Below are 22,004 nucleotides of genomic sequence, written 5' to 3'. Positions count from 1 at the left end.
CAAACAGTGTTATTAGCCCATATAATGTTTACTTTACATTGATTCTATTGTAATGCATTGTAGATGTGAGGGTGCATGTTTTGTTTCCCTTGTGTGTTTGTGTGAGCTGGAAGCACAGACATTTCAAAATAAGAGTCCCCAGTGTATTGCATGCTTGTTAAAATTAAAAGTCTCGTTAAGCACCAAATCTTAATTTTCAGAAGAATCAGAATCGTAATGGCCTTTATTGCCAAGTATGCTTCCACATACATGGAATTTGTCTTTTTGACAGAAGCTTCATGTGCACAAACAATACAACAACAAGATGGAGAAAATAAAAAAATAAAATTAGCGAATAGAAATGCACAAGACAATGTCAATGTGGGTCTCCCACTTACGGTTCTGTGAGATGGTAGATCCCAGGAACCTTAATGACTCAACTGCTGCCACTGTGCTGCTCAGATTGGTGAGGGGGGTCAGTGTTGGGGTGTTCCTTATGAAGTCCACAATCATCTCCACTGTTTTGAGCATGTTCAGCTCCAGGTTATGTCTGCACCAGTGAGCCAGCCGTTCAACCTCCCTTCTGTATGCTGACTCATCGTCATCTTGCTTGAGGCCGATGTCATCTGTCATCTTGGTGTCATCTGCAAACTTCAGGAGCGGGTTATTATTGGGATTTTGGTTGCACAACAATCATGCATCTAGGGCTTGACTCATTTTGGACTCTTGTGGTCTCCATGTCTGACGATCGTCATGTAATATTATTCATAATTAAATATTTTACGATTTAAGGTGAAGTGCTAGCACTGCTGTAGCATTGTCCTATTATCCTGGGACTATTATCTTATTATCCAATATCCTGCGTTTATAGATAACTCCAGGAGTTTGTGGTGTATCAGTACCAAGCGACTGGCCAAATCACCCTTGAGAATCACAGTGAGGCAGCTGGAGAGCATGCTGCATCTGCCCGAGGCCATGGCCAGACTGGCCTGCTCGGAAGAGGTCTCAACACTGTTCTCATACACTCATTCTGCAAAAAGTGTTTGAGCAATTCTCCTATTCCCTGAAAAAGGTTCAGCCTACACATGTGAAAGAGTCATTTAGACTCTTGAATAAATCCATTATTCGTGTTGACTCACCCTACATTTACATTTACATTTATGCATTTGGCAGACGCTTTTATCCAAAGCAACTTACAGTGCACTTATTACAGGGACAATCCCCCCGGAACAACCTGGAGTTAAGTGCCTTGCTCAAGGACACAATGGTGGTGGCTGTGGGGATCAAACCAGCAACTTTCTGATTACCAGTTTACCAGTTATGTGCATTAGACCACTACACCACCACCACTCCATCAATTTTGACCAAGAACAGTTCACATTGACATAGTTCACATTTGGCTGGACAATCACAAAACTCAGTTTCTCAGTTTTAGTTTCAACATCATTACTGCTTTTTGGCTTTGGAGGACGTTGATCAAACTATTCTAAAAGTCTTTCTGAAATATGCTTGTGAATAAAATGGCTGATTTCAGTTTTGTCACATATCAGAATGAGTTTCCCCTGGGAGCCTTTTACCCAAAATGTTGGGGCCTTGCACTCTCCACTTTAGATTTTTTATTTTTATTTTTATGGATTTTAATCAAAACCACCTACTGTAATTTCATTTTGCACAAATTATGTTGCTCTATCAATGTTCAATAAAATACAATTTATTTATTTTTCAATCTTGATGCACTTTGTGACCAGGAAAAAGCCAATTTTCCTTAAGGTGTGCCTTTAGCCCCATTGTTCCCTAAATGTTATCCTTCAAAATCCTCTTTTGCTTATAGTAAAAAGATCATATCATCATGGAGCTGACTAAAACAGGGCTGGAGAAGATCAGCGAGGATGGAGACGAGCCTGTGACTGAGGAAGATCCGGTTTTATTGGTGAATCCCAACTATATACTGGAAGACTAATCATGCTGTCTTCTTCTTCCTTGATTTTTATCTACACTGGTTTGATGCTTCAATAAACTTAAATCATGTCAAACTTAATATGCATTATTTTTGAATAAGTAATTGATTCTTTGCACTTATATTTATTGAACACCAGATGGCGCAATACGTCCTAAATACACATCAATATGTGATCTTTTTTTGTTGATATGCAAACATTTTACACATTCTCATGCTTTTTTGATTTAACAAGCATGTATAAACAATCAAATAAAAAATGTGGGTGAATGAAAAGTGCTATTTTTGGCTACAATTTTGTTTAGCACTAGAATGAACAGGCATACAGATTAATTTAACCAATCTCACATGGCTTTCTGAACTATTTGACCTTAATGTATGTGACAAGCAATGATGCATAATTCATCAGTATAGTAAAATATGCATTGTTTAACTTACATTTTATTATTCCACAGCTCTGTCCTTTAAAAAAAACAAGTACAAATAATTATACAGAAAAATAATGATAATCAGTGTGTAGAAGATCATTATGTCTGGATCTGAAATGAATGATGATTTAGAGGCTCTATTGCAACAAAAGAAGTGTTTTGTTGGTGTTAGAAAAGGCGTAAACCAATTGTAAAGCTGGCCGATTAAATGCTCCTTCTGCATGGCACAGTTTTAGAAAGGGTTGCATGTCACAGCAATGCCCTGTAGTATGATACTTTAAAGGAATAATCTGGGTTCAATACATGTTAAGCTCAATCTACAGCTTTTGAGGCATAATGTTGATTACCCAAAAAATTATTTTGACTCGTCCGTCCTTTTCTTTTAACAAAGCAAAACTCTGCGTTCCTGTGAGGCACTTGCAGTAGAAGTGAATGGGGCCAATCTGTAAATGCTAAATTACTCACTTTTTCAAAAGTATAGCCACAAGACATGCATAATATGCATGTTAACATGATTTTAGTATGATAAAAACACATACTAATTCTTCTGTTTAAAGTTATAGCCAAATTTACAACTTCACCGCCCTGACTATGCAATGTCAACAAACCCAAAAATGCCTGTAAAAATGATGATTTAAACAACTTTACAGCTCAAATAATGCATGAAGATTTCATTTAAGTGCTTTTGTTCAATTATAAGCTTCACAATTCTGCCTTTAAACCCTCCAAATATTGGCCCCATTCACTTCCATTGTCTCACTGTAACCTGTTTTGCTTTTTATAAAGAAAATGACAGATGAGTCTAAATAATTTTGTTGTGGTAATTAATATTATGCCACAAAATCTTTCGATTGAGCTTGAAATTGTATTGAGCTCTGAATATTCTTTTAATACTATTCTGAAGAGCATTTTCTAATTCATTTCTAATGAAACTGCATGCAGTTATAATCTCACACATTGGCCCCACAAAGTATTTGGGCACTTAAATGAATTTTGTTATATTAAATGACAACACACCAAATGGAATTTATTTAGAGAAAATATCTAGGATCATTAGTTTGCAGATGCCGACTGACATTTTGTTGTCTAATGCAATGATATTCATGCAATTAAAGTGTGGCTTATGTGTCTAAATGTTTTGGGTGTTTAACAATGGCCACTATAATAGGTTAATGAAAGACCTCATGGAATAATTTGGACTTAAAAGGTTATCTGGCACACTGCATGGCTAGAATAAAAGTAATATAAAATGGTAAAACTATCTTAAATAAACTTTACCTTTTTCATGCACGAAGCCTACAAAGCTTAAAGCCGAAAAAGATACTGTCCATTTGTCAATGGATTTATAGAGTTTCTGTGTTCTGCGTTGAGCGTTGCGTTTTGGTGTCAAGCAGGGGCCGATCACATTGAACGCAGTATTGCGTCCGTATGCGCTGTTTTCAGCTAGTATTATTATTATTATTATTATTATTATAATTATTATTATTATTATTATGATTATTTTTATGTAAACATACACTAGGCGGACGTCTTTGACCTCATCTGTTTTTTTTTTTAAAGCAATAAAACACGTCCAGTCTGAATCCATCTAGTTTTTTTTTTCCTCTCGCGCCGCTCCACACAGGATGTGTGTGCGTGCGCGCTCGGCTTGCGTGAGGATGCGCGTGCGAAGATCCTCCATCTGAAACGCACGCGCCACCAAGAGCGGCTATAAAACGTCGGCGCGCTCATGTGAGGAATTTAATCTTATTCACTTTCGGGATGTATTGAGTGTAAAACATATCAAGTGGTCAATGTTTACAGGTTCAAGGAATCCGTTCTGACACAGAAAGGTTTGCAGACGCTGCATGTGGATTTTGGTGAGTTTTTGTTGCTTGGATATTCAGTTTTTTTGACACTAGGCTATAATACTTGTCAATGTTTATTCTCTGTGGTGTGATATTGAATATTTTTTTATTGTGTCCCCGCTTCTCTTTCTTTTTAATGTGTTCCCATCGTGTGTAAAAGCTGAAAGTTTTCTAGCAACAACAAAGGCTCTGTGGACAGGTCAAAGATGATTCCACCACGAGATTGTTTGTATGCTGGTCGAAAAAGGAAAAAACCTATTCAGAAACAGTTGAGTAGTAAAGTGTTTTTATTTATTATTTTTGTATAATTGATTTGAGCATTTTCCCCTCCATTCAAAGTGCTTAATTGAATGAATGTTTTACAAATAATATTGCCAAAATCAAAGCGTCAATGCAAATCTAAACCAAAAAGCAATGACAGAAATGTAAATAATGGTAATAAATATGCAAAATATTTGTATTATTGTATATAATAACAATATAAACAATTCCAACAATGCACATTTTACATATGTATTAACACTACTGGCACTTTTCATTTGTCATTATGTTTTATTTTCATGCTTCATTATTATACAACAATGCAAATATTTTAACCACCACTTTTTCTGTATTTTTTCTTCATGGGTTTTTAATTTGTATATTATTATTTAGGTTTTATTATCATCATTAATGCAAAAATAAAAAAAACACTGAATGTATAAATGACAGACAATTGGTAAGCATCAAATATGAATAGGTTTGAATTTATGACACTGAATGAACCCTTTGTGTAATCAGGAGACCAGAGATCGCCGGACAGAAGTCGAACCCTTCGAAGAGACACCGTGACCGTTTAAATGCAGAACTGGACCGGTTGGCGAGTCTGCTCCCCTTCAGTTCAGATATCCTTTCCAAACTGGACAAACTGTCAGTCCTGAGACTCAGTGTCAGTTACCTGCGGGTGAAGAGTTTCTTTCAAGGTAGTGTAAATGCACTTGAAACCATTTTTAAGTCTGACTTATGTGTTCAATATAATACTTTTGGGGGTCACTGTATTCATAAGTGTTTTCCTGGAATTTTGGGAAAATATTTTAGAACTTGCTCATCAAAAAGCAGCCTGCATCTCTGTGTCCCTACCTTGTGACAAATGTTTAGCCTCGTTTATTGTAGTGTGATGAATTACAGCAAATACATAAGAGTTAAAGGAATATTCCAGGTGCAATACAAGTTAAAATCAATCAAAAGCATTTGTGGCATAATAATGATTAGCACAAAAATGTATTTTGACTTGCCCCTCCTTTTTAAAAAAAAAGAAAAAAAGAGCAGAAATTGAGACTCCAGTGAGGCACTTTCAATGGAAGTGAATGGGGCCAGTCTGTAAATGTTAAAATACTCACCCTTTCAAAAGATGTAAACAGTATGCATGTTAATATGATTTTAGCGCAATACAATCGCTTACTAACCTTTTCTGTGTAGCTATAGCCAATTTTACTACATCGTTGCTATGACAATGTAGTCAACACACCCTAAAACCTTAAAATGCCTGTAAAAATGACAATTTAAACACCTTTAGAGCTCAAATAATACATGAGTTTTTATTACATTGTAAGCTTCACATTTCTGCCTTTAAACCCTACAATAATTGGCCCCATTTACTTCCATTGTAAGTGCCACACTCTAACTTTTTTAAAGAAAACAAGAGGGACAAGTCGAAATACATTTTTGTGGTAGTTAACATTATGCCACAAATGCTGTTGATTTGATTTGAACTTGTATTTCTTTAATCGATCATATTTTGGGAGGTAAGGGGTTTTTAAGGGACTGCGGTTGAAGATCCAGCACAACTCCTCCTTAAACTTTGTCTCTTGACACGTTTGTCTCCAATGTGCAATTTATACACCATTTTCAGATTGTTAACATGGTAAGTCAAAATGTAATAGGCCTACTTTGATGTGATTTGCATTGTTTTCTCTAAATACTTGGTAATCAATACAACATTTTGTCACATTTAAATGTTTATATGGTGTATATAGCATATGGGGGTTACATGCATGATTTATGAAACAAAGAAATATAATTTTAGACATAACAGAACCCATGCTGAAAATAAATTATTGCATTTTGTGGTGAAACTCACCAAAAATGCTGGAAAATACACATGCTTATCCTCCTTTCAGGATAGTGCGTGGTCAGGGGGGATTATATAAGGATATCATTCATGTGTCGCATTGTGCATGTGTGTGGTATAACAGAGCTCAGTGAAATGTAGAGATTGCCCTCTTGGTCTGACATGCTGTTTGTTGTGACTGTTTTATGGTCAGCGTGTCAAAACGGATCAGTGCTGAGCTGCTTTTGTGGAAAGCTGGCAGTAGTTGAGCTGTGTGCTTGCAGGTGGGCATCTGGGCATGTGTAATAGAAATAATACTCATAACAGAGAGTAATGTAAAACTCGATCTGTATCAAGTTAAAAATAGAGGAAGATGAGTGCTCAGTATCTTTTGCAATATGTTACATAATTCATTGGTGTTTGAGGGATCACAGGTCACATTTCTCCTCAAATTTCAAAACGAAAAAAATGAAGTAATTTTTCTTTTAAAGACCACTAATATGTTTTGCCATTTTGACGTATATTTTCATGACAATTAAGCTTATCCCCCCCTCCCGCAAGCATACGTTTTCAGATATCTCCGTTTTCCCTGTCCACACTACAACACGGAGACGCCATTTAAAAAAATTGTCCACTTGGGAGAGCGTTTTAAAAAAGCTCAGTTAAAAACGCTGTCTCCGTGTGGATGGAAGGCCAAAAAGTAGGAAAAAGATGCATTTCAAACTAAACGTGGCCTGAGAGATCTCATTAATGTCTCGCTTGTGCTCAGGTTTGCCAAGATGCCAAAATCTGCCACAAATGGTGGTTTATTAAAGATTTCGATATGAACTCAAAACATTTATCATCACAATTTTTAAAGACCAAATTATCCAAGCAGTGTCGTCCACATTCCTATACTCTAAGGAAACAAATGTCTTATTTGTGTGTATTTTTATTTCTTCAAAAGAATTTAGGAGAAACCTCTGAGACAAAGTTGATACTTAAATTAAACTTAAAGGTTTCCATTAAGTCTCCTGAGCTACTGTATGAAAGAGCAACATTTGAGCAACAAAATTGTACGATTATCACCAATATCCACTAAATATCGGCATCAGGACAGATGATTTGATTCTCACAAACAAAATGTCTTGATGTTGCACATGAATCCTAATTTACATCAGTGACAAAGTGCCGGCAACCATTCATCTCCACTAATTTTCCCCTTTATGAATGCTCTCTAGTGAGTAATTGTACAGATTGGCTGTGCATGTCAAAGGCCGTAAGTGACTGACCTCAAACCTTGTCTGGTCTAGACATGCTGTGTTTTCATTCTCCACCAAAACGCAGAGAACACAGCGGGGAACCCTGTGAAAACCTTTGTTGGGCCAACATCATTGTTAGAGACTTGTCCCATGTCATTATGATCAAATTGTTATTGTCGGACTGCCAGGTGAATTCCATTACTTTTCAGGGCCTCACTGGATCTGGAGGGTGTAAACAGGCTGTCCCTCATTATTTCCTAATGGGATTCATGGAAATGTTGCACATAGACATAATTAAATGTATTAGTGATCCTTGCCTTATTATTGCTTGCAAACCCATAACCCTAAGTTTTATTCCTGCTATGGACATGAATGAAACCTGAGGAGATGTTTGCTATTTTCTAAGTGATTTTCATCTAGTGGATAAAACTTTCTTGCATTGTTGGAGAAACCTGATCCATATCTAGGGGCACGAATATTATAAAGACTTTGGTGTGGGCTTGAGCCTGTAAACAACCACTTAGAAACCATCCAGAAAACCTTAGCAACCACCTAGAAATGCCCTGGAAATGTCCAAGGGCACTGTATGCATCATAATGCCATGTTTTGAAAGGCAAGGTCCACTCACATTAACTTTAGAAAATTAAAAGATCTAGTTTAGATAAAAATAATTAGCCGACAAAAAAACTGAACACATTTTAACAACCCTTGAGGTGTGGCATTATGCATTTCTGTCCTTTTCCAAAATGCACCTTATTTGAATAATTTTTATATAATGCGCAGAAAATCAAGCAACCCTTGTGATCATGGGTTCTTCGGTCTGTCTTGTTTTATGTCTGGAGCGTGGTGTCTGGATCCTGACTTCCTGTCTGGTTTGGTTTCGGTCTGTGTCGGGATCCGGACACTCTGTGTCTTGACTTGTATTGGCATGAGTGCATTGCATTTATCATCTTGGCGGCATGCACTTGCGTCAATAATCTATGTCTATCTCTCATGACCACTGCATGCTCTGGTCGCTAGCTGTCTTCACGTTGTGCTGATGTTTGGTCACTTTGGTCTTAGGTGTCGGGTGTGTGTGGCCGAACTCTCGAACAGGTGTCCTGTTTCGTTTTGTCGCCTGTTGCATGCATCGCTTTGCATTTGCCTTGCTATGTACGCTCAGATTTTGTTTAGTGTTTGAATGTATTGTATCGCTTTGTTTGCCGTTGCTACTCTTGTCTGTTCTGTCGGTTGGCATGAGCGTATATTGCCTTATTGTCTTGATGATGTGCGCTCATGCCATTCGGGTGTTTTGTTGTCTTGTGAGAGAACGTGGCTTTGTTTCTGTATCGCCGCATGTCTCTGTCTTGCATCATAGCCCGCCTCCTTGTTTGCCCAATATTAGTTTGAGTCACACCTGCCCTGTTTTCTTAACCTGTTGATTTCTCTACCTATTTTAGTCTCCTCATGTGTGCTGTCCAGTGCGAGCTCATCTTGTGTGATCCAATCAGACTTGTTTGTTTTCCAATGTTGGCCCTGTTTGCCGGTCCTGCTTTTCCCCCCGTTCAGTCTGGTCGGTCCTGATTCCCCACTGATCTGTCCCAGTCCAGCTCTGTGAGGATTATCTGCAGAGTGTTTTCCCTTATGGTGTTGTTTGTTTGTTTTTCCCCCTTTGTGGGAGTTTGTTTATTTTTGCTTTTATTTTTGTATTGATAAATTCCCTGTTTTTGAATGCTGCGTTTAGGTCCTGAGCTTTCTCTCATTCTCTGCAATCCCTGACACATGGTTTCTTTATGGACATGATCAACAAGGAAAACCATGTTTTTTTTTTTTGTCAATGGCCATTATTTGTGAAACATGTGCAAAACAAATTTGTGTAATTTGTTCATGAATCCATTCTTACGTAAATATTCCCATTTAATTCAATGGGACTATTAACCTAACAAAGGTTTTACTAACAATTTACACAAAAATGTGTTCTGCTCTTGTTTCATGACTAAGGCCCAGTAAGCGCATTTAGGACCTTAGCCTGATATTGGAAGCCAAAAACATATATCGGCTTTATCCACTGTGCACAAATGTTGTCCGCATGCCTGTTTACGTTTTGACGTTAAAACTGATGATTTCAAATCTCATGGTTTTGGTTTTTTGAATAAGAGGATTTTTGGTAGGAATCTGCATATTGGTGTGCATGTAAATACGCTCAATAAGAGTGAATCATCAAAGGAAGTGTTTAATGATAGCTCAAGTAGCACCTCTGCTTGCCAAAACCATTGCTTTCAGTGCCAGCCCCTTCTTGTTACCAGCAACACTTTGCTATGAGGAAGCTATTTGCTTTAATCCATTTAGAACAGGCATACGGAGGGTCCCAATAGGATTGGGACCTGCATTTGTGAAGCTTTGTTATACCTAATGATCTAAAGTAATGAGACTAATGGTTATAATCATGAGCTTGATTGCTTTCTAGTTCAGCTTCAATCAAGCATATTTACTAAAGTTTGCACTCATATTAACCCTAAAACTGGCAATGTGCACCGCACTACACATACTCTTTAATTTCTTGTAGGGGTTTGAGAAATTGTTTCTCACCAAATCTTGTTATCATTTATCATAGTTGGGACAGTTTTGAGTATGTGGGTCACATGACTTGGTTAAAATTTTCTGTGATCATTAATTCAGCCTGACCTAAAACCAACATGTCCACCTATGGTGCTGGACATGCTGACTTTGTGATAATTAATTATATATTAATCTTACTTCAGTAATAAAATAAAATAAAACTGCTAATATTAATTGTGAATTGTCTTAAGATGCAGAAGAAGAAAATTAATATCAAGTCATGCTGTTCATGCTGTTTTTTTTTTAAGCACATTTTGAAGTGTGTATTCCCTGAGATGCATTGCCAAATTGAGGTAAAAAAGGGTGTAAAGCTGTTCAATAGAAAGGAGGAGGCGAGAACCGACATGAAAATATCAATTATATTTTAATGTAAAACTGAATCCAAAAGACACAAACAGACACATATGACAGACAGCTGCCCGTAAACACACTCTGTCGCGCCACCGTCTGCAGTTGGCATTTATCACTCTCTGAGGCTTAATTAGCCTGATAAGGGACCGGGTGTGTAGAATCACGACCCCCAATTTATATATACACACACATATATATATATATATATATATATACATACACGCACACAGAGTGGCAAGGTGTATGCGAACCCTTTGGAATTACCTGCATTTATGTATAAATTTGTCTTAAATCATGTTTGATCTTCATCTAAGTTACAATAAAAAACAAACACAATCTGTTTTTTTACCAATAACACACAAATAATTGTATTGTTCTTGTACATACTGAATGCATCATTCAAGGTTAGAAAAAGTATATGAACCCCGAGGCTAATGACATTAACAAAGCTAATTAGAGTCAGGAGTTGGCAAATCTAGCATCCAATTAATTAAACAAAATGTAGGTGTCGGTTAGAGCTATTTTGACTTTTAAAAAGCACTCAAACATTTGGAGTTTGCTATTCACATGAAGCATGTCCGAGTATCCTCGCAAAAATGAGATCTCAGAAGACCTTTGACCAAAATGTTTTGGAAAGGGTTACAAAGTTATATTGAAGAGCTTAGATATGCATCAGTCCACATTAGACAAATTGTCTATATAGAGATTATCTAGTACTGTGGCCACTCTCACTAAAAGTGGCGTCCAGCCAAGGGGACTTAAATAGCGCACCGCAGAATGCTTAATGAGGTAAAATATACCCTAGAGAGAAAGCTTGAAGGAACATTGGATCTGGATAATATCTCTGATGTTAACTAATGAAATTATAGTTGAATTGTTTAGGAAGAACACCGCATATATGGCGTAAAAAGGGCACCGCATACCCACTTGAAAACTTGGGGCTGCTTTGTGGCCTGGACTGAAAAATTAATTCCCAAGTTTGTCAAGATATAATTTAATGTATAGCTGTGCAACAGCTGAAGCTCAGTAGAAGTTAAATGATGTAGCAGGACAATGACCCTAATCATCAAAGTTAATATATTACAATAGAAATGCTGTGGATTGACCTCAAGAGAGCCATTCACATCAGACATCCTAAGAATATGGCTGAGCTGAAGCAGTTCTGTAAAGAAAAATGGTCCAAAATTCCTGCTGAATTTTGTCTAATTCACAGCTACCAGAAACACTTGGTTGAGGTTATTGCTGCCAAAGGAGGGTTGACCAGTTATTGAATCCAAGTGTCCACTTACTTTTTCCACAGCACAGTGAACATTTAATGGGATGTGTTCAATAAAGACATGAAAGATGATATCTGTTTGTGTGTTGTTAGCCTAAGCACATTATGTCTGACTATACTTGTGACTTTGATGAAGCTGAGATCACATTTTATGACCAATTCATGCGGAAAACCAGCTAATTCCAAAGGGTGTAAATATTTTTTATTGCCACATGTGTATATTTCTTTTTAGTGTTACCTCATAGTGTTATGGAGGAAAAAGCTGGAAGCTGTTAGAAGACGTGTGACAAGCGACAGATTTTTTCTTTAATTGACAGTTTGAATGTCTTTTGAATTGCTTGTGTCACTTAATTAAACGAGGATCATAAGCCAGGGTTATCAATTTACAATGCGACTTAAACCATTTATTATATTGCTGTCCCTGATACTTTAACTTTATAAGGATTGTTTGTGTTTGATTTGAATAGCTCTCAAACACATCAGCGAGTTCAGTCTTACAGTTTGACTTGTATTATGTTGCCGTATAAAGTTACCGTCAGCCACTGGTGAGTAACTCACCAAAGCAAATAATTACTTACATTTGGTACTTTGCAAGAATTCATTTTGGTTCCTTGTTGTTAACCTTGACTTGTGAATGGAAACTATGGTGCATTCATTGTTACAAACAAATTATTGGTTACAGTAAATCTATGCAGAATCTAGGAAACTGCACATGAGGGAGTAATTCAGATCCAGAGAGAGAGAGAGTGAGTGGCAGATGTGGATAGAAGGGGGTTATGGGTACTAAATGCCCCTCATTAATAAATGTAATAAATGAGTGGGGTGTGCGCCTGCAGCCTGGCAAAGTCCCCGGCCTGCAGACTTTTGAGAAAGCACTAAAAAGGGAAGCTGGTGATCAGGATTTGGATGTTTCTGAGTATTCATTTGAAGAAATAAAAAAAGTGCACAATTATGTTGACAAAGTATAGAGCATACAAATTTTAAATGGCATAACTCTGAATTAAATCTTGAAATGTTTTTATGAGAATTGTTTGAGTTCATTCTGAACTATATGACTTTCGCAGACTTTGGCATCTTGGCAGATCTGACACGCATTGGGTCATCTCTTCTGAAACTCTAGATGAGACCTGTGAGACCGCTGGAATTTTTTCAAAGGAAAATTATTTGAGAAGCAGGAGACTTATTCAAAAGTCTCTGTTTGCGCTTAATTTAATGTCATTGAAACTATTGAGGTGTAAGGAGTGGTGCTGGCGTAGTGGGCTAAAGCACTTACCTGGTAAGCAGAAGGTTGTTGGTTCGATCCCCACAGCCACCACCATTGTGTCCTTGAGCAAGGCACTTAACTCCAGGTTGCTCCGGGGGGATTGTCCCTGTAACAAGTGCACTGTAAGTCGCTTTGGATAAAAGCGTCTGCCAAATGCATAAATGTAAATGTTAAGCCCATTTCCTATGGCCATTTTTTTAATCTTAAATGTTAACAGTTCAATCAAAATCAGAATTCCATAATTTATTAATTAAATGGGACAACAGCTGAAAGAAACCTTCTCCATGAGGAAATTATGTTGGCTTGAACTTGAATTCTGGGTGCTTTTCCCCAGTGAGCTTCCAGAATCACATTCTCCTCATTTCTCCTAGAGAACTCCGTTATACAGGTGCTGGGAAGCCACTTGAACCTTCTTGGCATATTCTTCTTGCGTGCAGATTGCAAAAATTCCTTCTGTTCTACAAACATTTGTTCATTTGTTTTCATCATGTAAGAATTTGTGCTAAAAGCTGATAGATGATCCAAGCATCCAACTTCATGTGTGTTTGAGTCTCCAACATCTGTTTTAGCAAGTGACCAATGATTTTTTTCCCCTTCACTTGCGTGAGAATTCCTTGACCTTCGTTATCCCTTGGACAAATCCCTCTTTGATCTTTGTTTATGTTCCGTGTATATAATCCACTTAAAACATTGTTTTATTCCCCCATAATGCTTGTAAATGAGTAGAATTAAAAGGGGTGCTTTTCTTATTTAAGACTGTTTCTTGATCATGTTTGGTTTCTCATATTTGTCTGAACTGCATTCTGTCACCTTAGCCATTTAGACAACTCTGCTAACATGGAAAGGCAAAGCATAAAAATCTTTTCTTTAATAGCCGAAAATATTTATTGTCGACATCAACATTTATAGGAGCTGTATTTGTTGGCAACCAAAAAGCACCCTCTCTACACGCGATGTCGTGCGAATGACTGGTATATGACCCAAATACGTCATAAAGGAGTTTGCCGTTAAGCTCCGTTCTGTTGCGTGACAACTGCAATAATGTCCGCCTGACATGGTGAGTCCTTTTGGCAAATCCTTTATTTCCTCCTCACATGCTTTCAAGCCCCCTCTTTCCTTCAAACTGTGTTTCATGCCTGTTACGCTGCTTGGAGACCAATGATCAGTCACTGTGGCATGAGACATCAATTTGAAAATTATGTTGTAATGTGCAGTAGTGCCCAAAAGTCTGAGACCACTAATGAAAATTCATCTGTTTTGCATTTTTCTAATTTAATAAAAAGAAAACAAATGATATCATCAGCATACCAAGTTTGTGCACAACATGATGATTCATGTTATCCAGCATGCGTGATTTCAGAATGTTGAGCATCTTGCAAACCTTTTGTATGAAAGGTTTATGTGGTCAGTGTCACAAATGTGTTTACATTTTGATATGTGACCTAGAAATAGGGCAAAATCTAAAATGTCTTGTTTGTCATAATTCTTCTTTATTTAAAACAGGGGTGCCCAATACGTCGATCGCAAAGGCAATGCTGGTAGATCGCACAAAATTTAAATGTACTTTCGTTAAATTTTAATAAAAATAAATATAATGTCGTTTCTTCTAGTTTCTGTCTGACTTGCACTTGACGAGTAAATATTGACCAGGCGAGGTTTTGTTTATTCAGTTGCCATGACAACTAGGTTTGCGCATACGTGCCTTCCAAGTATTTCTGAGAACAGAGCGCGTAATTGCGATGCTACTGCCCAGATTAGGCAAAACTGAATGGAATCAGACAGTAGTTAAATTACATTTTAGTTGGTAGATCTTATTGAGTTGGTCATTTAAAAGTAGATCATCACACAAAAAAGTGTGGGCACCCCTGATTTAAAACATATCAAAATCCTAAAACTTAGTACAAGTTAGATTTATGTACCTAGATTTTCAATGTGGACTTTTGAATCCTGCTGTTCATAATAAAATGAAAATGTCTAATTATCCTTTGCTTTGTGTTTAGAATCAATATGCAATGCTCAGATGTGTATAAAAATGAATGTGTAACATTATGGATTTTTTTACAAAAAAAACAGGTATCAGTATCGGCGAGCTCTGAAAAGGAAGTATCGTACTTGTTTTCCAAAAAAATTGTATGAGGTCATCCCTAGTTAGCAGTAAATATATGAGCCGGCTCTTTTTAGTGATCAAAAAGACTTTAGAATTAGTTGGAGCTGACTGAATTAATTGGCTCACTCCAAATAAACCCAGATCTGTTACTGAGTTATGTGAATTTAAAGCTCACGAGACTCATTAGAGAAATGTTCTGGTCGTTCATATGACAACATGTAGTTTAAATACAAATTTAGTTTTGTTGATATGTGAATAATCATTTATCTGACAATTAAATATTTCATAAATTATAAAACAATACAATTCTTTCAAAAAGCAGTTCACTTAAACATGCTTGCAGTAATGTAAAAGCTCTCATGTCTGTAAAATGCAATAAATAATATTAAATAAAAATGGCCGGTAAGAAATCGAACTGGTTTGTAAATGTTTTCATCCACCTTGGCTGGTGGGCTATAAAGTTAATTTCGGACCCTGGTAACAACAGTCCTATAAAGCAAGACCATTCTGTGAACATTACTGCAAACAACTATGTGCCAAATTACAAAGTCATGTCATGCCTCTCATGGCAGAGACCGTTTCCAAACACTGCTTCTCTCACGCCACAGCCGTTGGTTCACAAAAGGCACATGTTGACCCCTTCTACACCCCCTGTGTTTGATAAGGTGTACCCTGAGTGAAGTTTGGTTGCAAAGCTGTTGTCATCCACTCTGGCGATGTGGAATAATTTGCTATATGTGCTACTGGAGTTCTTGTCTTTTATGTTTGTGTCATATGACCATTGACCAGAAACAATTGAATGAATATTTGACTATTTATGTGCAACGTGGATAAAACAATGGCGCATATACATTGGCAAATATATGGATGGAAAAACAGACAGATTGATGAATGGACAGAGAGACAGATAGATGGATGGATGGATGGATGGATAGACACGAACGGACAGATGGATGGATGGATGGATGGATGGACGGATAGAGATAGATGGATGGGTGGATTGATAGACAGATGGATAAATGGATGGATACATGGATGGATGGATGAATGGATATACTGTATGGATGGACAGACTGATGGATGGATGGAATGACAGATGTGTGATAGACAGAGTTAGATAAATAGATTAATTGATGGAAAGATGGGTGGGTAAATGGATAGATGGGTGGGTGGGTGGATGGATGGATGGAAGGATGGATGAGTGGGTTGATAGCCAGACATATGGAAATTTAGATAGATGGGTGTATTGTAGGGTTGCATGGTGCTACAGTAGTAACGCGATGCTAAAGCTTAAATGCTGACAGTGCCACAGTATTTTTTTATATGGTAATACCATAAGTTATGTATGTGCTGTAGTGAATATTATTTTCGCTAAAACTTTCATTTGAATCAGAACTATAATGTTGTCTTTTCGAGTTGCGGCCAATTAACGCAGTGCCCTTTAAGAGTGCAAAATGCTGTTTAGGATTTGCCACTTATATGGTGTTATTATTTTTCAATGTGTGGTTTCCCATGCTTCAAACACACGTTTGAATCCCAGCGTTAATTTGTTAATTTGGCAGTTGTGTCTCCTAATGGATAATAATATCTGTTTAAAAAAAAAAACTTTACCACACGATAATTCTTAACACCGTTTGATCACGTCCCTGAGGGGTGCGATCAAACCGGTGTGTGTAATCCGTTTCGTGCAGCTGTTTACCGGGAGAGAGGGTCTGAAGCAGTTGTAATAATGAAATAGCTGCTCAAAACAGTCTTGTCAGTGTTACAATTTACGATACCAACATTCAAATAATCACAGAAATAATGGAATAAAAATGTAAACGCATTGCTGTTTGAACTGGCCGTTTGATGCCGCGAAGATATCATGATACTACTTGGTATTGTGATATTTTAGCTGATATAGTATCATAAAATATGATTATGGTATTGTGACAACCGTAGTGGATTGATAGACAGATGGACGACAGACAGAAAGATGGTTGTGTGGATGGATGGAGAGATAGATGGATGTGTGTGAATGGATGGATGGATGGATGGATGGATGGATGGACGGACAGGTGGACGACTGGATGGATGGATTGACAGATAGACGGACGGATGGATAGACAAACAGATGGATGGATGATATATGGATGGACAGACAGATGAATGATACACATACAGATAGATAATAGATTAATTAAAGGATGGATGGACAGGTGGACATGGTGGGTGGATGGACAGATAGATGGATGGATGGATGGATAGACAGATAAAGATGTATGGGTGGTTGGGTGGATAGACGGATGGAGCAATGGGTGGGTGGGTGGGTGAACAGTGAGATGGATGGATGGATGGAATGACAGACATGGAGGATAGACAGACGGATAGATAAATAGATTAATTGATGAATAAATGGGTGGATAGGTGGTCAAGTGGATGGATATACAGATAGATAGGTGGGTGGATGGATAGACCACTAGATGGATGGATGGATGGACAGATAGATAGATAGATAGATAGATAGATAGATAGATAGATAGATAGATGGATGGAATGGCCGATGGATGATAGACAGACAAATAGATAAATTTATTGATTCTTGTATCTGGAACTTTATTGTGGATGGCTGGATGGATGGATGGATAGATAGATGGATGCATGGGTGGGTGGATAGACAGATGGATGGATGGATAGACAAATGGATGGAACGACCAATGGATGATAGACAGACAGATAGATAAATAACTGAATTGATGGATTCTTGTATCTGGAATTTTTTTTCCTCTTATTTTCAAACAGACTTTTTTCTGTTGAAAGACCCATTTGTTTCAGCAGAGTTTAAATGGAGTGCTGTCCCTTTAAGAGACTGTAGTAAAGCTGGGTTTGCGTGACTGTAGTACATCAGGCTTTGACCTCAGAGGGACGCCAGTGAAAGCGATCTGTCCATCAAAGCGCAGGAGACCTGCAATGCATAAATGAGCCTACTGTAAGCCACACTCCTCCTCTTTCCCCAACTCTTCACAGCCCACATACAAATAAATGTGAATGAATGTAATTCATCCAAGGCTGTGAATGTGTATTATATATTTGAGAACGGTAAAGTAATCTAAAGAGTGAATTCTTTCTAAAATGTTCTGTGTTTTCAACTCTCAGTACAAAGGATTCTCAAAAGTATTCTATTTTATTTTTTAAAGTAAATTCAATTTATTATTCAAGGTCAAGTTTAACAAACTGTTATGTCCTGAGAATTAAATACAGCACAAATGGTTTAACTTTTAAGCCTAACTAACTTCATAAAAGTAGCCTAACGTTTATGAAGTGCCTTCTTGATAAGACTTCACAATGTGCTTTTGAATGTCAAAGGTTAAGAATGGATAAAAACATTGCAAAACATGTTTTCAAAGATTCCAAGGACAGATGTGGAATTACTTTTCAGATAAGGACATTTCTTGGGCTCATACAACATACATTAACATCCTAAGACACTTTTAAAGTTCAGTTGTGTAGTTTCTTGGTGACTATAATTGGGTTAACAGTGAAATTCTTGCCATACTCTTTTTTTTTTTTTTTTTTTTCTCATCTGGGGCAATAAATAGTATTTGGTAAATATGTTTAAAATGTCACATGCATGAGCTAAATATTCCCCGAAAGAGCAGTTTTGTGCTACATAAGGGTCTTGTGCTAGACACTAAACACTCATTCAAGTGGCTTTGTTTTGCGATGACCTGGATGAAAGAAAACTTCCCAAAATTGTCATACAGAGAATATGCCACCTTCAGATAAATGAATAATTTTCAAATGAAACCTATTCGAGCTCTGTGATTATACCGGCATGAATGAATCCCCCACTTAGATGCTACTAAACATTCCCTGTTATTTCATTTATTTGTCCATGTGGGCTGTGCTTGCATTTGTCAAAGGTTTTGTATTTTCAAGAAACCATGAGTGAGGAACAACATTAAAAGTTATAAGGAACTGGGGAAAAAGAGCCTAACAGAGTCCGTTCCTCACTGTGGAATATATCCCGTGCATAAACGCACATCTGCTTGTAAATTTAACCTCAATTGTCAAAAGCAGATCTGGTTTTTATTTCCATCCCCTCATCAAAACAAGCCAGCGGTGAAATGGGTGTTTTCTGCCATGTGGGAAGACATTTTGTGAAAAGTAGCCCATCCACCTGCACATTTGGGCTTGTTTGCCAGAGGATGTGAAGTGAGAGAATGGACAATGAGTCCTCGGAGAGAGATAATCGAGAGTAAGCCTGATTTTCTTCATGTTTGAACTCTGAGCCAATTTTTGTGTGTGAATGATCAAATATGGGTAATACTTTATTCGCTAACAGTAACTAACAACAAACAACACTTTTACAGCACTTATTCTTGTTATATCTTTAATGTTAATTTCAACACAGTACTGTATACATTTTTAGCTAACAGTGTGCATTACGTTGTATTCATTAAAATGAGTTAATTACATTAGTTAAAATGAATTAGCAATTAACAATACTTTTATAGCATTTATTAATCTTTTGTTAATGTTAATTTCAACATACTGTATACATTCTTTAAGTAACAATTTACAATACTGTTGTATTCATAATCATCATAAATGAATGTGAATTAACAATAAAAAATTTTTACAACACTTATTAATCAACATTAATATTTAATATACATTTTAAAGTCAAAGTTAACAATGCAATTATATTAGTTAATATTAGTTAACTACATTAACAAGAATTAACAATGAGCAGTACTTATATAACACATTAATCTTGGTTTATGTTCATTTCAACATACATTTTAGGTAACTATTATAATATGGCTGAATACCTTAACATTAGTTAATATGAACTAACAATGAGCAACTTTTACTGTACTTATGTTGGTTTGTTTATTTTAACATGCTGTACATTTTTAGGTATAACAATAACAATAGTTAACTACATTAGTTAACAAGAACTAACAGTGAACAATACTTTTACAGCACTTATTAATCATTGTTAATCAACATTAACAAATGCTGTTAAATATATTGTTCATGGTTAGTTCGTGATATTGCATGGATTTAATTATGCTAACAAATAACCTTATTGGAAAGTGTTATAAAAATATGTAGGTTTGATTGTTTTTATTTGTATATTTACATTAGTGTGTGAATCAGTGAAGTGTCAGACACTGGCAGCCAAAAGTTTGGAATAATGTACAGATTTTGCTGTTTCAGAAGGAAATTGGTACTTTAAATGCCAAGTGGCATTCAACTGATCACAAAGTATAGTCAGGACATTACTGATGTAAAAAACAACACCATCACTATTTGGAAAAAAGTACATTTTGATCAAATCTAGAAAGGCTCCATTTCCAGCAGCCATCACTCCAACAACTTATCCTTGAGTAATCATGCTAAATTAACAGATAATTGGAAAAGTGTGTTATGGATCTTAACCCCATTGAGCTGTTGTGTGATCAGCTAGCCTGTAAGGTGCGTGAGAATTGCCCGACAAGCACAGTCACATCTTTGGCAAGTGCTATAGGAAGTGTGGGGTGAAATGTCACCGGAGTATCTGGACAAACTGACAGCTAGAATGCCAAGGATCTGCAAAGCTGTCATTGCTGCACATGGAGGATTTTTCGATGAGACTCTTTGAAGTAGTTTAAGAAGTTCTGAAAAATAATTCAAATAGTAATTTTTCACGTTATTAATGTCCTGATTATACATTGTGATCAGTTAAATGCCACTTTGGTGAATTAAAGTACCAATATGTTTCCATAAGAGCAAAATCTGTACATTATGCCAAACTTTTGGCCACCAATATAAATAAGGACAATAATTTAGGAAGACTGCTTTTAAGTGTTTAATGTGTTGTCACACTCTGATGTGTTTTCAGATTTTCCTGGGTTCAGGCTAGGGTGCATGCTTTCCCCTCCCCCTCCTCCTCTTACATTTACATTTACATTTACATTTATGCATTTGGCAGACGCTTTTATCCAAAGTGACTTACAGAGCCCTTATTACAGGGACAATCCCCCCGGAGAAACTTGAGTTAAGTGCCTTGCTCAAGGACACAATGGTGGTGGCTGTGGGGATCGAACCGGCAACCTTCTGATTACCAGTTCAGTGCTTTAGCCCACTACACCACCACCACTCCATGCTGTCTTCAGAAGAGAGCACAACCCTCCCCCCGCCTCAGTACACAGCGCCTTAAAATAGCTGCTTTAAGGAAAAAACTTATAAACAAATCTGTTTTAAATCCAGATTATGTGCATGCTATAATTGAGATGTGCAAACAACTAACTCTGCTTAGTCAGTTTGTTGTGGTTATCTTATTCACTTATGTTCTGATGTTTGACTTAAGAGCCCACAAATATGCTTTAAATTAAGAAGGTTAAAAAAATAAATCTGATATGCTTCATATGATGATACTTATGATTTTCATCTCAGCCATTTTGAATGAGCACATTTACAGTTTGGCTGCCACAATAAAGACTTCTTTCCAATCATGAAACTGGAAGAACTCATCTGAAATTGATCGACTCAGAGCAGATGGGGAATGTAAAGAGATGATCGGCTTGATTGTCTCTGATTAAAGTGAAATGTAGCCTGACCAACTGAGGACATACAGTGCTTTGTAGTTGTTTAGTGACCTGCTGGATATGAACAAGGTCTGTCAATATACAGCCGTGGCCAGAAGTATTGTCAGTGACATACATTTTGTGGTTCGTACATTTTTTTTCTGCTTCAGTTGTTGTGATCAGATGCATTTTAAATCATTTCAAAAAGCTTCATTGGCCAAAAACATTAACTTTATCACAAAAAAAGCTAATTTCACTGTTTTTTGGCCCTGGCACAAAATGACTAGCTAACATAATTTCACTAATCATATCA

General features: G+C 36.9%; 1 protein-coding gene across 3 annotated transcripts in view; it reads left to right on the top strand.

Annotated features, from left to right (window-relative positions):
- The first annotated feature begins 4,041 nt into the window (after nucleotides 1-4,041).
- Nucleotides 4,042-22,004, top strand: part of LOC127649534 (uncharacterized) — a 31,087-nt gene continuing 13,124 nt past the window's right edge. For 2 of the 3 annotated variants that reach the window (XM_052134689.1, XM_052134688.1), the window contains exons 1-3: nucleotides 4,042-4,223; nucleotides 4,372-4,479; nucleotides 4,992-5,173. In XM_052134689.1, coding sequence (XP_051990649.1) covers nucleotides 4,418-4,479; nucleotides 4,992-5,173 — 244 coding nt within the window. In that variant the 5' untranslated portion in view covers nucleotides 4,042-4,223; nucleotides 4,372-4,417. Of the gene's footprint in view, nucleotides 4,224-4,371; nucleotides 4,480-4,991; nucleotides 5,174-19,291; nucleotides 19,375-22,004 lie in introns of those variants that run through there. The other variant, XM_052134690.1, reaches the window with a different exon arrangement.

This window comes from Xyrauchen texanus, chromosome 9 (genome assembly GCF_025860055.1).
Source record: "Xyrauchen texanus isolate HMW12.3.18 chromosome 9, RBS_HiC_50CHRs, whole genome shotgun sequence".
NCBI classification, from domain to species: Eukaryota; Metazoa; Chordata; class Actinopteri; order Cypriniformes; family Catostomidae; genus Xyrauchen; species Xyrauchen texanus.
This window is presented reverse-complemented; position numbering and strand designations above follow the sequence as displayed.